The 14,799-nt window shown below is 42.3% G+C and overlaps 1 protein-coding gene across 3 annotated transcripts in view; it reads right to left on the bottom strand.

The window, feature by feature from the left end:
• The window catches only part of LOC141127342 (ATP-dependent 6-phosphofructokinase, muscle type), a 225,782-nt gene that overhangs the window by 37,128 nt on the left and 173,855 nt on the right, over positions 1–14,799 (bottom strand). For all 3 annotated transcript variants that reach the window (XM_073613677.1, XM_073613676.1, XM_073613678.1), the window contains 4 exons: positions 11,465–11,535; positions 10,962–11,049; positions 10,202–10,354; positions 3,602–3,766 (listed from right to left, as the gene is read on the bottom strand). In XM_073613677.1, coding sequence (XP_073469778.1) covers positions 3,602–3,766; positions 10,202–10,354; positions 10,962–11,049; positions 11,465–11,535 — 477 coding nt within the window. The remainder of the gene's footprint in view (positions 1–3,601; positions 3,767–10,201; positions 10,355–10,961; positions 11,050–11,464; positions 11,536–14,799) is intronic.

The following is a 14,799-nucleotide window of genomic DNA, read 5'->3' as shown; positions in this document are numbered from 1 at the left end:
GACTGCCATCCACTTAAAAGGGAATCAGAACTATTTGGCGGACTTTTTCAGCCGCCAGTAAGCAAGACAAGATGAATGGTCACTCAACCTGGAAGTGTTCGAGCAGATTGTGAGGACTTGGGGCCGGTGGACCTTTTCGCCTCAGAAAGCAACAAGAAGGTCTCTCAGTTCCTCTCCCTGGCTCTGCTGGATCGAGCCAGGGGGATGGATGCCTTCGGCAATACATGGCAGTTCAGCCTTTGCTATGCCTTTCCCCCAGTAAGACTAGTCGCGGCGGTTCTCCAGAAGTTTCTCATTCTGATAGCTCCATTTTGGCCGAGGAGGTCCTTGTTGGCGTTGTATCTGAGGAACAGCTGTTAAGGGCTCAGGGGTTCTCAGAGAGAGCAATTAGGAATCTTTTAGAATACTGCAAGCCAGCGACCAGGGCCAATTATACCAAGACCTGGAGAAGGTTAAATTCCTGGTTAGCAGAACAAGGGCAGTAACAACTGGGAATTCCATCAGTCCTGGATTTTTTCCAGGCAGGAGTGGAATTAGGCTTCCCTATTAACACCTTAAAGAGGCAGGCTGCCGCCTTGAGTGTGTTTCTTTAGGTCTCCCTGCAGCAAGATCAATTCGTAAGGAACTTCTTTAAGGCCCTCTCCAGGTCCAGACCAGTGAGGGTTCAGGCCTGTCCCTCCTGGGATCTGTCCTTGGTCCTCGGGGCCCTTACAGGGAGTCCCTTTGAACCCCTGGAGAAATCAGAGATTAAGTGGATGGTTCTAAAGGCAGTTTTTTGGATTGCTGTCACTTCAGCCAGAAGAGTGAGTGAGTTGCAGGCGCTCTCAATCAGAGAGCCGTTTTTGTTAATTTTGGAGGATAGGGTTGTGCTCAAAACAGATCCTAGTTTCCTCTCCAAAGTATCCTTTTGGCTTATTTAGAGGTCAGCAGAGACTTCAGGAAGTCAGAATCCTTATTTGTGAACTTTGCAGGAGCACGTAAGGGATATAAAGCATCCACCATTGCCAGATGGACAAGAATGACAATTACAGAGGCATACAGGTTGGCAGGGAAGCAAGCGCCCCTAGTTAAGGCACATTCAACCAGGGCTGTGTCAGCTTCATGGGCAGAGAGGGCTGGTGCCACTCCGGAGGATATCTGCAGAGCAGAAACGTGGTCCAGCTACTCCATGTTCGCAAAGCATTACTGCCTGGACCTGTTCTCTGAGAAAGAGCAGGCGTTTGGGAGGAGGGTCCTCCAGGCAGTGGTCCTGCCTGGCAGGGTAAGTTTCTTGCTTATCATCTCAGAGGCTGTCCTGGAAGACGAAAAGGAGAAAACCGGAGTTAGACTTACCGGTAACTCTTTTTCTAGGAGTCTTTCAGGACAGCCTGGTTTCCCACCCTGTGTTTTTTAGCTGGTGCAAAGGGTATATACTGATGTTATGCCAGTGTGTTATGTCTTTCAGGGCCCTCCGGCGGTTCTAGTGGAGACGGAAAAGGAAGGCCTGGAGGACCGCCTTTTTATCACATGGGTGAACGCGCTTCCTGTCCCGGAGGGAGGAGCCCTATGTCCTGGAAGACTCCTAGAAAAAGAGTTACCGGTAAGTCTAACTCCGGTTTTCGTGCACAGATAGTGGATTTATATCATTTGTGGCTATTGAGGAATATGTTTAAATGAAAATTGTTGTGCCTGTAATTCAGTTTTAAAGCGCATGCTCACCCACAACAATTAGAGTGGGGAAGAGTTATGTTAGGTCTTTACTTCAATCTGGGGCTCTGTTACAGAGGTTCGGCCTTACTTCCTGTCCTGGTAACGACTGTTCTACCAGACAGGAAAAGTGGAAAAATCTCCAACAGCAAAACAGGCAGAAATAAAAATGTAGAACCGTAAATGTCTATGTGTTACTTTAAGATTACTTAAAGTGATTGTAAAGTCTTGTTTTTTTTCTATAAAAATAACAAACATTTTATACTTACCTCCTCTGTGCAGGGGATTTTCACAGAGCAGCCTCTTACTTTTTTCGGGCCCCTCTGCGGCGCTCCTGGCCCCTCCCTCCTGTTGAGTGCCCCTACAGCAAGCAGCTTGCTATGGAGGCACCTGAGCTGAGCTGTAGCTCTGTGTGTCCATTCAGACACGAACCTGCCTTTTGGCACCACCCTCTCTCTCTCTCAATTGGCTAACTCACTTTGATTGACAGCAGTGGAAGCCAATGGTGCCGCTGCTGTGTCTCAGCCAATCAGGAGGGAGCGTCCTGGATGGCTGAGACTCGTAGACATCGCTGGACAGAGATGGGGCTAAGGTAAGTATTAGGGGGGCCGAGGGGGGCTGCTGCACACACAGAAGGCTTTTTAACTTAATGTATAGAATGCATTAGGATAAAAAATCTTCTGCCTTTACAAACCCTTTAATAAAGTGAACGTTTATTGGGACCTACTATGGATGCTGTGATCAATTTTCTGCCCACATGTAAACACATGCACTTCGTAGACAGCTGGAGACCCAGGAGAATAGTGATTCATTCAATATAATTAATCTTCTCAAACTACACTTTTGCACACCACCAATGATTCAGAATTCCTAATTACAGGGCACTGGAAAATTAACTTCCATAGCAAAACTCTTTCTAATTTGCATCTCTAGTAGAAATGTTTCTTGAAAAAAGCAACAATCTATGCTAGAATACGCTGGCAACAGGCTAGCTCTCTTTGGTATATGACAGCAATATATTTACCACCCATTCCTTACCAATTTCAGGTGTAACTGTATAGAATTAAAATTTCTACTTTCTTGCCAAGCTTAGAAATGTCCTGGGGAAGCAGACATTGCATGTTTAAGTGTAAATTTGATTGCCTTTTCACACAAATACGAACTGCGTTGAAGGGGAGATCTCTGCTTTTTTTAAGATTTTGTTTCAGGCAGCTTTATAGCTAGAACAACCCTTTCTAAACTTTCAAATGAAATATTCTCTTATCTATTATTCTTAAATACAACATCTAGATTTATGATGTAGGAAGAAATCTGTTGAGTTATTGCAGTTTAACATGGATTAAAGTAACTAAAAGGCAATTTTTTTTAAAATTTTGGATGGAGTGGAGAGGGATTAGAACCCCTGTCAGTTTTTATTGTGGTCTTTGCCCCTGTTAAGTAGAATTCTCCCTCTCTATTTGTCCTGTTTATCACTGAAAGTGGAAGGTGAAAAGAATCCCTAATATTGGGTTGTCCCCAAAAAAGTACTAGAGAGGAAATCTTCCTATGGGGACACTAGTTCTGGTGGCCTGGGGGACCCCAAGGAATTCCCATAATTTGCAGGGATTTTCTCTCACTTCCCGTTTGGCTATGGGACAGGATGTGAAGGAAAATCTCCGCAATGAGACACAGCTGGCGAAAATAAAATATCTGACAACCCTCCCTTACTCTATCCAAAATGAAAAAAAAAAAAGTTTTGCCTATAGTTTTACTTTAAGTTGCCACTTTAGCCAGTAACCCCAGAGTTTTGCCACTAAAACATGCTGCTGTGTATAGTTGGAGAAAATCTATTTCAAAATAAATTATGAACAAGGAAACTGTATTTCAGTTTAACTGTAGCACCCTGAAAAACAACAACCTGTCACATTACATTCACCTGCAAATCATGTATAGAAAAGGGCTCTTCATAAATATAGGCTGCATCTGCTCCAGCAGCTAGCCCTGCCATAGTAGCCAAGTATCCGCAGTAACCTCCCATGGTTTCAATGATGAACACTCTCCTCTTTGTTCCAGCAGCAGATTGCTTGATTCGGTCACAGGTCTAAGCAGAGAGAACACAGTTAGGCAACTAAGAATACCGTTTTTACAATGAATATTTACTCTAAAATTGTATTGTTGCTTTATATTTATAATGATATTTGTCATTTTTAAACCAAAATTACACTTTAATTTTAATTTGCTAAACACCAGGTGCATCAAAAGAAAAGGTGTGCAAATTCTTACAGTTTTGTTTTCTTTAAAAGCTACCACTGACCCTAGCTGAGGGCTGGATAAGCATGCTGTGCAGAGGAACCATTGCTCTCTGTGTGGAAGAAGTGGGGTCTCTAAAGCTTCACACGCATGATCAGATTGTTGGCCAACAAAGCCTCAGACTGTTGTCCAAAGGGCGTGTGCCCGGAACTTGTCTTGCATACAAATGCTACACAATTGTTGGGCAACAAACACAAACGTAGTGACGTACTACGAGGTATTTCAGCTCTTGATTGCCACCCTTTGAGCACCTTCTGCTAATGTCATGTTTGGTGAGCATTGATTCTGAGCATGCGTGTTTGTACTTTCAACTTTTGTGTGACAGACTTGTGTACAGACGATAGGAAAATCTGACAAAAGACTGCTGCCCGCCGAAAATTTACTAGCCTGCCAACCATTTGTTGACGGAAAATTGGTCAACAAATTGTCTGATGGAGCGTACTAACGGTCGGATTTTAGGCCAACAGTCTGTCATCACACAATTCCCTGCAGAAAATCTGATCGTGTGTACGAGGCTTTAAGAGATCAGAACTATAGCTCTGTAATCAGCAAAGTTCATGTTCCCTGCTGATCAAAGAGTTCTAGCTCTGACTCAAATGGAGGTCTGTCAGAACTCTGCAGAGAAGCCGCTGCTTCCCCAAAAAAGAGCTAGTTTATTTCTCAGCAGCATTCTGGCAGTAGACAGAATTTCTCCTCCGGCTGTGATTAATTTCTAAAGCAAACATTTTGCACTAATTTTTTTTTTTTTTTTTTGCACCTGGAATGCATTTAGTCAATTTAATGAAAAGTTTAGTTAGGTTGTAATGTATATATTATTATATGCAAATTGTATATAAAAGGTGCATGCATACTTATTTTGTTACAGTAAATGAAGGACACTGGTTCAAAACTTTGTACAGCTGGCACTGTGGCATGTTTACTAAAAAAGGAAAAGGGAATAATCCTATACATGTAGTAAAGCCCCAGGAATTTGTCTTTTGCTGCTGGATTACATCTGCTTACAGCAGTACTAGAGATACCTGATAAGCTTGGTTCTTAAAAAAATCTGTAGAATATACATTTTTTTAATAGGGGACAGACGTTCCATATTTCTCTTAGTATAGGTTCCTTTTAAACTAACAAGGGCACTTGTAGGGTATGTTGTATTTTTAAATCTTGCTCCAGCACTCAAAAAATAAAAATAATACTATAATAACCCCAAAATGCATAAAAAAATATCCTTTTTCAAAAGCTCAAAAAGGAACAGTTGCACTTTCTGAGCAACTGTGAAAGGGATTAATTACGTTTTAATTATTATTATTATTTTTTTTTGATTATTCGCAAGCATTTGTACTTATGGGATTACTTACACTATATTGCCAAAAGTATTGGAACACCTGCCTTTACATGCACATGAACTTTAATGGCATCTCAGTCTTATGCCCTGTACACACGATAGGATTTTCCGACAACAAAATCCTGGATTTATTTCCGACGGATGTTGGCTCAAACTTGTCTTGCATACACATGGTCACACAAATGTTGGAAATTCCGAACGTCAAGAACGTGGTGACGTACGACGAGCCAAAAAAATGAAGTTCAATAGCCAGTGCAGCTCTTCTGCTTGATTCCGAGCATGCGTGGAACTTTGTGCGTCGGAATTGTGTACACACGATCAGAATTTACGGATTTTGTTGTCAGGAAATTTGAGATCCAGATCTCAAATTTTGTTTGTTGGAAATTCCGATGGAAAATCCTATCATGTGTACAGGGCATTAGTCTGTAGGGTTCAATATTGAGTTGGCCCACCCTTTGCAGCTATAACAGCTTCAACTCTTCTGGGAAGGCTGTCCACAAGGTTTAGGAGTGTTTCTATGGGAATGTTTGACCATTCTCCCAGAAGCGCATTTCTGAGGTCAGGCACTGATGTTGAACGAGTAGGCCTGGCTTGCAGTCTCCGCTCTAATTCATCCCAAAGGTGTTCTATTGGGTTGAGGTCAGGACTCTGTGCAGGCCAGTCAAGTTCCTCCACCACAAACCCGCTCATCCATGTCTTTATGGACCTTGCTTTGTGCACTGGTCCAAATCATTTGGTGGAGGGGGGATTATGGTGGGGGGTTGTTTTTCAGGGGTTGGGCTTGGCCCCTTACTCCCAGTGAAGGAAACTCTTAAGACGTCAGCATACCAAGACATTTTGGACAATTTCAGGCTTCCAACTTTGAGGATGGCCCATCCTGTTCCAACATGACTGCGCACCAGTGCACAAAGGAAGGTCCATAAAGACATAGATGAACAAGTTTGGGGTGGAGGAACTTGACTGGCCTGCACAGAGTTCCAACCTAAACCCGATAGAATGAATTGAGCGGAGACTGCAAGCCAGGCCTTCTCGTCCAACATCAGTGCCTGCACTTCTAGAAGAATGGTCAAACATTCCCATAGAAACACTCCTGAACCTTGTGGACAGCCTTCCCAGAAGAGTTGAAGCTGTTATAGCTACAAAGGGTGGACCAACTCAATATTGAACCCTACAGACTAAGACTGGGATGCCATTAAAGTTCACGTGTGTGTAAAGGCAGGTGTCCCAATACTTTTTGTAATATAGCGTATGTTTAGCTTTGTGTGCTCTGCTACTAAGCAGAGGGAGGAAATCAGAAAGGAATGAAAAGTCATAAAGAAAAGTACTTTCTCCTCACAATTTATTCACTATTCAGTGGTGATAATTTTTACATGTCAGATATTACTATGCACTTTAGAGCATAGGTTGCAAAAAATTCAGATTTTATGTTAAGGCCTCATGCACACTGGACGTTTTGCCAACTCTCATAGACTCCTTTCCACCTGGCACCAGCTTTTTGGCAAAAAAAAAAAAAATGCTTCCTGCTTGTACCTGTGTGCAACATGTTTAGGCACATTTAGGAGCGTCAAGTGCTTGAGCGGGAATTAGTTTCATTGGCCAGAACAATAACTTATTCTGGTCATTAAAATGAATGCCCAAGCGCTAAAGGTGCCTAGTGCTGACACGTGGTTAGATACAGTATCTGACAAAAAATTAGTACACCCCTAACATTTTTGTAAATATTTTATTATATCTTTTCATGTGACAACACTGAAGAAATTACACTTTGCTACAATGTAAAGTAGTGAGTGTACAGCTTGTATAACAGTGTAAATTTGCTGTCCCCTCAAAGTAACTCAATACACAGCCATTAATGTCTAAACCACTGGCAACAACACTCCTAAGTGAAAATGTCCAAATTGGGCCCAATTAGCCATTTGCCCTCCCTGATGTCATGTGACTCGTTAGTGTTACAAGGTCTCAGGTGTGAATGGGGAGCAGGTGTGTTAAATTTGGTGTTATCTCTCTCACTCTCTCATACTGGTCACTGGAAGTTCAACATGGCACCTCATGGCAAAGAACTCTCTGAAGATCTGAAAAAAAGAATTGTTGCTCTACATAAAGATGGCCTAGGGTATAAGAAGATTGCCAAGACCCTGCAACTGAGCTACAGCACAGTGGCCAAGACCATACAGTAGTTTAACAGGACAGGTTCCACTCAGAACAGACCTCGCCATGGTCGACCAAAGAGGTTGAGTGCACGTGCTCAGCGTCATATCCAGAGGTTATCTTTGGGAAATAAGACGTATGAGTGCTCTCAGCATTGCTGCAGAGGTTGAAGGGGTGGGGGGGTCAGCCTATCAGTGCTCAGACCTTATGCCTCACACGGCATCAAATTGATCTGCATGGCTGTCGTCCCAGAAGGGAGCCTCTTCCAAAGATGATGAACAAAGCCCGCAACCAGTTTGCTGAAGATAAGCAGACTAAGGACATGGATTACTGGAACCATGTCCGGTGGTCTGATGAGACCAAGATAAACTTATTTGGTTCAGATGGTGTCAAGCGTGTGTGGTGGCAACCCGGTGAGGAGTAAAAAGACAAGTTTGTCTTGCCTACAGTCAAGCATGGTGGTGGGAGTGTCATGGTCTGGGGCTGCATGAGTGCTGCCGGCACTGGGGAGCTACAGTTCATTGAGGGAACCATGAATGCCAACATGTACTGTGACACACTGAAGCAGAGCATGATCTCCTCCCTTCAGAGACTGGGCCGCAGGGTGTACTCACTTTTGTTGCCAGCGGTTTAGACATTAACCACTTCAGCCCCAGAAAGATTTACCCCCTTCCTGACCAGAGCACTTTTTGGGATACGGCACTGCATCGCTTTAACTGACAATTGCGCGGTCGTATGACGTTGCACCCAAACAAAATTGACGTCCTTTTTTTCCCACAAATAGAGCTTTTTTTTGGTGTTATTTTATCACCTCTGCGTTATTTTTTGTGCTATAAACAAAAAAATGAGAGACAATTTTGGAAAAAAAAAAAAGCAATATTTTTTACTTTTTGCTATAATAAATATCCCCCAAAAATATATATAAAAAAATATTTTTTTTTTTATCAGTTTAGGCCGATATATATTCTTCTACATATTTTTAGTAAAAAAAAAAAATCTCAATAGGACCCCTTTCACACTGAGGCACTTTACAGGTGCTACAGCACTAAAAATGGAGACCGCATAGCGCCTGTAAAGAGCCTCTCCTGTCTCTCCAGTGTGAAAGCCCGCGGTGCGCTTGCAGGACATTAAAAAAACTCCTGCAAGCAGCATCTTTGGAGCTGTGAAGGAGCGGTGTATACAGCAGCGCTTTGCGGTGGTTTTAACCCTTTCTCGGCTGCTAGAAGGGGGGTAAAAGCGCCCTGCTAGCAGCCGAATAGTGCTGCAAAATTGACGGTAAAGCGCCGCTAAAGTAACGATGCTTTACTGCCGACGCACCCACTGCCCCAGTGTGAAAGGGGCCTAAGTGTATATTGATTGGTTTGCGCAAAAGTTATAGCGTCTACAAAAAGAGGGGATAGAGTTATAGCATTTTTATTATAATTTTTTTTTTTTTTTTATTAGTAATGGCGGCGATCTGTGATTTTTATCGTGACTGCGACATTATGGCAGATACAATGAAAACTTCTGACACCATTTTGGGACCACTGTCATTTATACAGCGATCAGTGCTATAAAAATGCACTGATTACTATGTAAAATGACACTGGCAGGGAAGGAGTTAAACACTAGAGGGCGATCAAGGGGTTAAGTGTGTCCTAGGGAGGTGTTCAAACTGTGGGGGGGATGGGCTTCCACTGACATGACAGCGATCACTGCTCCCGATGACAGGGAGCAGTAGATCCTTGTCATGTCACTAGGCAGAATAGGGAAATGCCTTGTTTACAAAGGCATCTCCCCGTTCTGCAGCTCCGTGACACGATCGCAGGACCCGCGGGCGCGGTCACGGAGCACGCGGTGTCCGGCACACGTGCTCACAATGCCGCGATTTAAAGGGGTTGCACCTGTACGCCTATTTGCCCAGCCGTGCCATTGTGCCGACGTACATCGCCATACGCTGGTCTGCTAGTGGTTAATGGCTGTGTGTTGAGTTATTTTGAGGGGACAGCAAATTTACACTATTATACAAGCTGTTATACAATCTGTACACTCACTACTTTACATTGTAGCAAAGTGTAATTTCTTCAGTGTTGTCACATGAAAAGATATAATAAAATCTTTACAAAAATATTTTAGAGGGTGAGGGTTGTACTCACTTTTGTGAGAAACTGTACATTTAGGGTACGTCTTGAGTTTATTCTGCCAAAACACTTGCTCCTAGATGCACTGGCTGTGGTTTTTTTTCTGCCTCTACATGCCATTGCCTCTGAATGCCTATGTGTGCATGGACACATAGGCCAACATGAAGGGGCTTTAGAGGCAGGGAAGAAAAATGCCAAATGCCCCTAGAAGCAGCAAAAAAAAAAAAAAAAGTCCAGTGTGCATAAGGCCAAAGTGTGTAGATGCTTGTTTTTCAGGCAGAAATCACCATATGCTTTCTTGTCAAGCTGTTCTGTACGGGGGTTGTTATAAAATTAGCAGACAATAAAAAGTAAACCATCCCAACCCAACAAATTGGGAAGAGGGTGATAGAGGCAGGCTGTGAGTAAAATAATAAATCTGTTATTTCACAAATAAAAAGGCTCTTTCCAATCACATCATGATTTTGGACAAAGAAATCCAGGTGAAACATAATAACCTAATAAAGGAGAACTGTCATTTCCAAATCCGTGATTGAAGTAGAGTAGTTGCTACCCCTTTTTTTACCATTAACAAAACTGCCATGAATGTTACAAACAGCAAGGAGAAGACTAATATACTTGCAGTGGTTATAGTGTTGAGAGCTGTATCAGCACCAATACTAAAGTCAGATCCGGGGACATTGTTTGAGACAGTGGCTGGAATAACAACAATAGGTATACATAGCTCCTCATACTTGGAACGTCCTTCTATCAGTTCCAGACTGCCTGTAAATGCCTGCAAGACAAACAACATTTACTACTAGTATACATGACAACAGGTAGTAATGTTGTAGAAAACAAAATCAGAGAATAGAAATGGCAACACAGATGTAACTATAATCAAAGGAGCCCAAGTGACTATTCTGTTTCCGGCAACACAGAGTGCTCTAAAAGCCAGTAAAATAATTAATTGCTCAAAGTCGAATACTCTTTGGCTCTATAATAGTCTATATATAATAAAGACAAAATTATTTAGATGTAAAATAAATATATAAAGAATAGCCTCTATAGGTGATGCTGTATTCTCTCTGTGGATATTGTTTGAACTGTGCCTTGCAGTGCCTTGAAATGTATGTTTGACAATTGTATGGAGTCAATGTTTTTATTGTTATCTGTTGCAATCCTCTAAATAGAAAAATAAATAAAAAAAGAATAAATTCAATCTTTAAATAGATTAGATATGCCGGACTAGTTATTATTTTCTAACAGCAAGCCAGACACAGACGCCATTTTCTTCCTGGAGTTTTTGTCACTAAAATGTGGTCATCTATTACTTCCATACTAAATTGAACCCACGTTCACAATGCAAAAGTTTACCAAAGATCACGAAAAAAAAAACTTACCTCAAAACCGCCAATAATGATCAGGCCATGTATGTTAAAGTTGCTTATATTTGCACTGATTTCCTCAAAGTATTTCTTTGGCAGCACCCTGTGAAGGTGAATGAACAAAACATTTATACAAAAACACTCTTACTTTAGTGTAGTCAATATCTTGAGAGGTAAACTGGGATGTATAATACTAGCAAAGAATATTGCACTAAAGCTAGGCACACATGTCACAATCAGGCCTGCCTAAGCAATCTGGTCTTTATCCAGTCTAGTAGATGCTTAAACTATACTGTATAGTTGTTCTATACGAGTTTGTACAATCAGATGCTAACATGTTTTGCCAGCTTTACTCTACGACTATGCAGCATGTGACAAATTCTATTTCTGTGTTATGACAATAATACAAGTTATTGCAAGAAAAAAAAAGCAAACGTTTCAAAGTGATTCTGTAGGAATAGAAAAATGACGATATTATTTCTCCTTTATCTCTGGAATATATTCCCAGAAAAAGTTACCTTTTAGTTCCAAGTCTAGATCCTCCTTGTCCAGTCCATCCTCCAACACCACCCCATCCAATTTCTTCTATCTATTAATGAGAAATAAGAAAATACTTTAAAAAAAAAAAGTGTAAATTCTATGCTAAATTTTCTGTCAAATAGTAATAGTATTAAGAGATTTATGTGTGCATACTTCATTTTGCTCGTTCACTCAAATAAAAAAAAAAAAGCACATAAAAATATCTACACTTAAATTTAGTTCCTAAAACCACACCAAATAAAATGGGAACTTTAAAATAAAAAATAAAAAAATCAGGTGGCCTGATGAGTCATGTTTTCTCTGTGATGTATTGCTGCCACCTAGTGCCTATTCTATAGTAGTGCAAGAAAAGAATGTCTTATTATTATTATACAGAATTTATATAGCGCCAACAGTTTACACAGCACTTTACAATATAAAAGGAAGACAATACAATAAAATACGAGAGGAGTAAGAGGGCCATGCTCAGAAGAGCTTACAATCTAATAGGGTGGGGCAGTGGGGAATGAGCTGATGGAAGCGGTAAAAGATTAGTTGGGGGTGTGATAGGCTTCCCTGAAGAGATGAGTTTTCAGGGACTGCCTGAAGTCAGCTAGAGTAGGAGATAGCCGGACAGGTTGAGAGATTAGAGAGAGTTCCAGAGGATGGGAGGGAGAAATCCTAGAGACAAGCATGGGAGGAGGAGACAAGGGAGCTTGAGAGTAGGAGGTCTTGAGAAGAGCATAGACGGTTTGGATGATATTTGGAGAGAAGATTGGTGATGTAGCTTGGGGCAGAGATGTGAATGGCTTTGTATGATGTGGTTAGTATTTTGAATTTAATTTGCTGGGCGATCGAGAGCCAGTGTAGGGATTGGCGGAGAAGGGTGGCAGATACTGAACGGTTGGTAAGGTGGATAAGTCTGGCAGCAGCATTGATGATAGACTGAAGAGGAGAGGTAGGCCAATGAAAAGGGAGTTGCAATAGTCAAGGCGAGAGATAACGAGGGAATGAATGAGTAGCTTGGTGGTTTAGTTTGTTAAAAAGGGGCGGATTTTAGAGAGGTGAAGTCTACAAGCTTTCAACAGCGATTGGATTTGGGGCTGAAAGGACAGGTCAGAGTCTAGGATTACACCTAGTACCCTGGCATGAGGGGAGGGATTGATGGTTGCATTATTAATTTTGATGGAAAAGTCATGGAGAGGGGCACGGGCAGGAGGGAATATTACCAGCTAGGTTTTAGAGAGATTTCGTTTAAGGAAGTGGTACGACATCCATGCTGATATGTCAGTTAGTAAGTTAGTAATGCAAGAGGAGACTGAAGGAGTGAGGTGAAGAACAGACAGATAGATTTGGGTGTCATCCACGTATAGATGGTATTGGAAGCCATGGGTTATCAAGTGACCAAGGGAGAAGGTGTAGATAGAGAAGAGAAGGGGTCCAAAAACAGAGCCTTGGGGGACCCCCATAGAAAGGGGCAATTGTCAGGATCACTTTAGTGCTCCTGCTCCTCATTCCAACATCCGGGTGTTGGCTGTTGCTTTCTCCCTGTCTGTGTTCACCTGCAAGACGATTGATCTGGTCAGTCATCTGATATAAGCAAACCGAACACTCTATTCCTTGCTTGTGATAAAGACAGTATACCTGCATTGTTCCTGATCAAGCCTCTTGTTTGCCTGCCCTGCTTTGCTAATCTGGATGTCCGAAGAACTGTGCATTTAGTTGGTGTTGTATAGCTATCGCTTTATTATATACATATGTTTTGTGGTTTTTAATCTATGTCCTTTTTGTATGTATTTTTCAATAAAATAACCTTGTTATAGATACTTTTTGTAGTCGTGCCTACAAAGTCCAAAGTCCCTCCTTTTTGTTTTTTGAATCTGGATTTCCCTGTGTATGACCTGGATCAGATATTAGACTATTCCCTGAACTCTGCCTGCCATTTAACCTGGACTGTTATTGAATCGGATATTGGACTATTTCCTGAACTCAGCCTGCCCTTTGCCTGGACTGTCATAGAACCATGCTATTTGTCTACTAAACTGCAAGTATCTGTTTGCTTTGCTCAGTTCACGTCTGCCTTGGGGTGGTGGCCAAGCACTATAGCATCATGTATAAGTCCTGGGGGCAACCAAGTACCGGTAGGCCTGCTTGTCTTAAGGGAAAGGGGGCTGCTACAGGTGAAGTACACAGTAGCTAGCTATAGTGTCTGAGCACCTGCGTTGGGGTAGACGTGACATTCGTGACACAATGGAGAAGACGAGAAAGAGTTGTAGTTAACACTGAAGGAGCACTGTGATAGGTAGGAGGAGAACCAGGATAGAGCAGAATCTTGGAGGCCAAGGGAACAGAGTTTATTGAGAAGGAACGGGTGGTCAACAGTATCAAAGGCCACAGAGAGGTCAAGCAGTAGGAGTATGGAGTAGTGACCATTGGTTTTTGCAGTTAATAAATAGTGAGTTTTAGTAAGGCAGTTTCTGTGGAGTGCTGCGAGCGAAAGCCAGACTGTAAAGGGGTCAAGAAAGTTGTAGACTAAGCATTCTAGAAGTTTAGAGGTAAATGGGAGCAATGAGGTGGGTCTTAAATTGTTCAGGTTGGTCGGGTCCAGTGACGGCTTTTTAAGTATGGGAGTGATCTGCGCATGTTTTAGAGGGGAGCGGAAGGTGCCACTATAGGAGGGAGAGATTAAAGATGTGAGTGAGGGAGCATAGGATAGAATAAGAGGGTGACCATAGAAGTTGTGAGGGAACAGGATCCAGGGGACACTTGGTTAGGTGGGCTTCTGAGAGAAGTTTTGTAACCTCTTCAGTAGTAGCCAGTTTAAAAGGGGAGAGTGTTGACTGCACTGTTAGGCAAGGTATGTTGAATGGGGAAGATGTACGCACAGTGGAGGTGACTTCACGTATTGCATCAATCTTGTCTTTGAAGTGATTGGCAATCTCTTGGGCAGTGAGCGAGTTAGTGGGTAGAGGGGGACGAAGCAGAGAGTTAAAGGTTGAGAAGAGCTGATGGGGATTGGATTACAAGGTATTAATGAGAGAGACACAAAGTAGGCTTGTTTGGCAGCATGGAGGCAGAAATTGTATCTTAGGAGGGCAGATTCATATAGGGTGAAGTCCTGCAGGCATTTGGTTTTACACCACAGTCGTTCAAGAACACGGCAATGTCTCTTTAGATTTCTAGTGCTGTAAGTTTGCCAGGGTTGTAACTGTCGGGGCCTTATTCTGTGTGTAGTTAGAGGAGCAAGTGCGTCCAGGGATGATGAGAGTGAACTGAGACAGAGGTGGCCAGGTCAGGACAGGACAGGGGAGAGATTGTGTCATATAGGTGGTTA

The sequence above is a fragment of the Aquarana catesbeiana genome, linkage group LG02 (assembly GCF_042186555.1).
Source record: "Aquarana catesbeiana isolate 2022-GZ linkage group LG02, ASM4218655v1, whole genome shotgun sequence".
Taxonomy (NCBI): Eukaryota; Metazoa; Chordata; class Amphibia; order Anura; family Ranidae; genus Aquarana; species Aquarana catesbeiana.
Note: the sequence above shows the minus strand (reverse complement) of the source record. Positions and strands in the feature narration are given on the sequence as shown.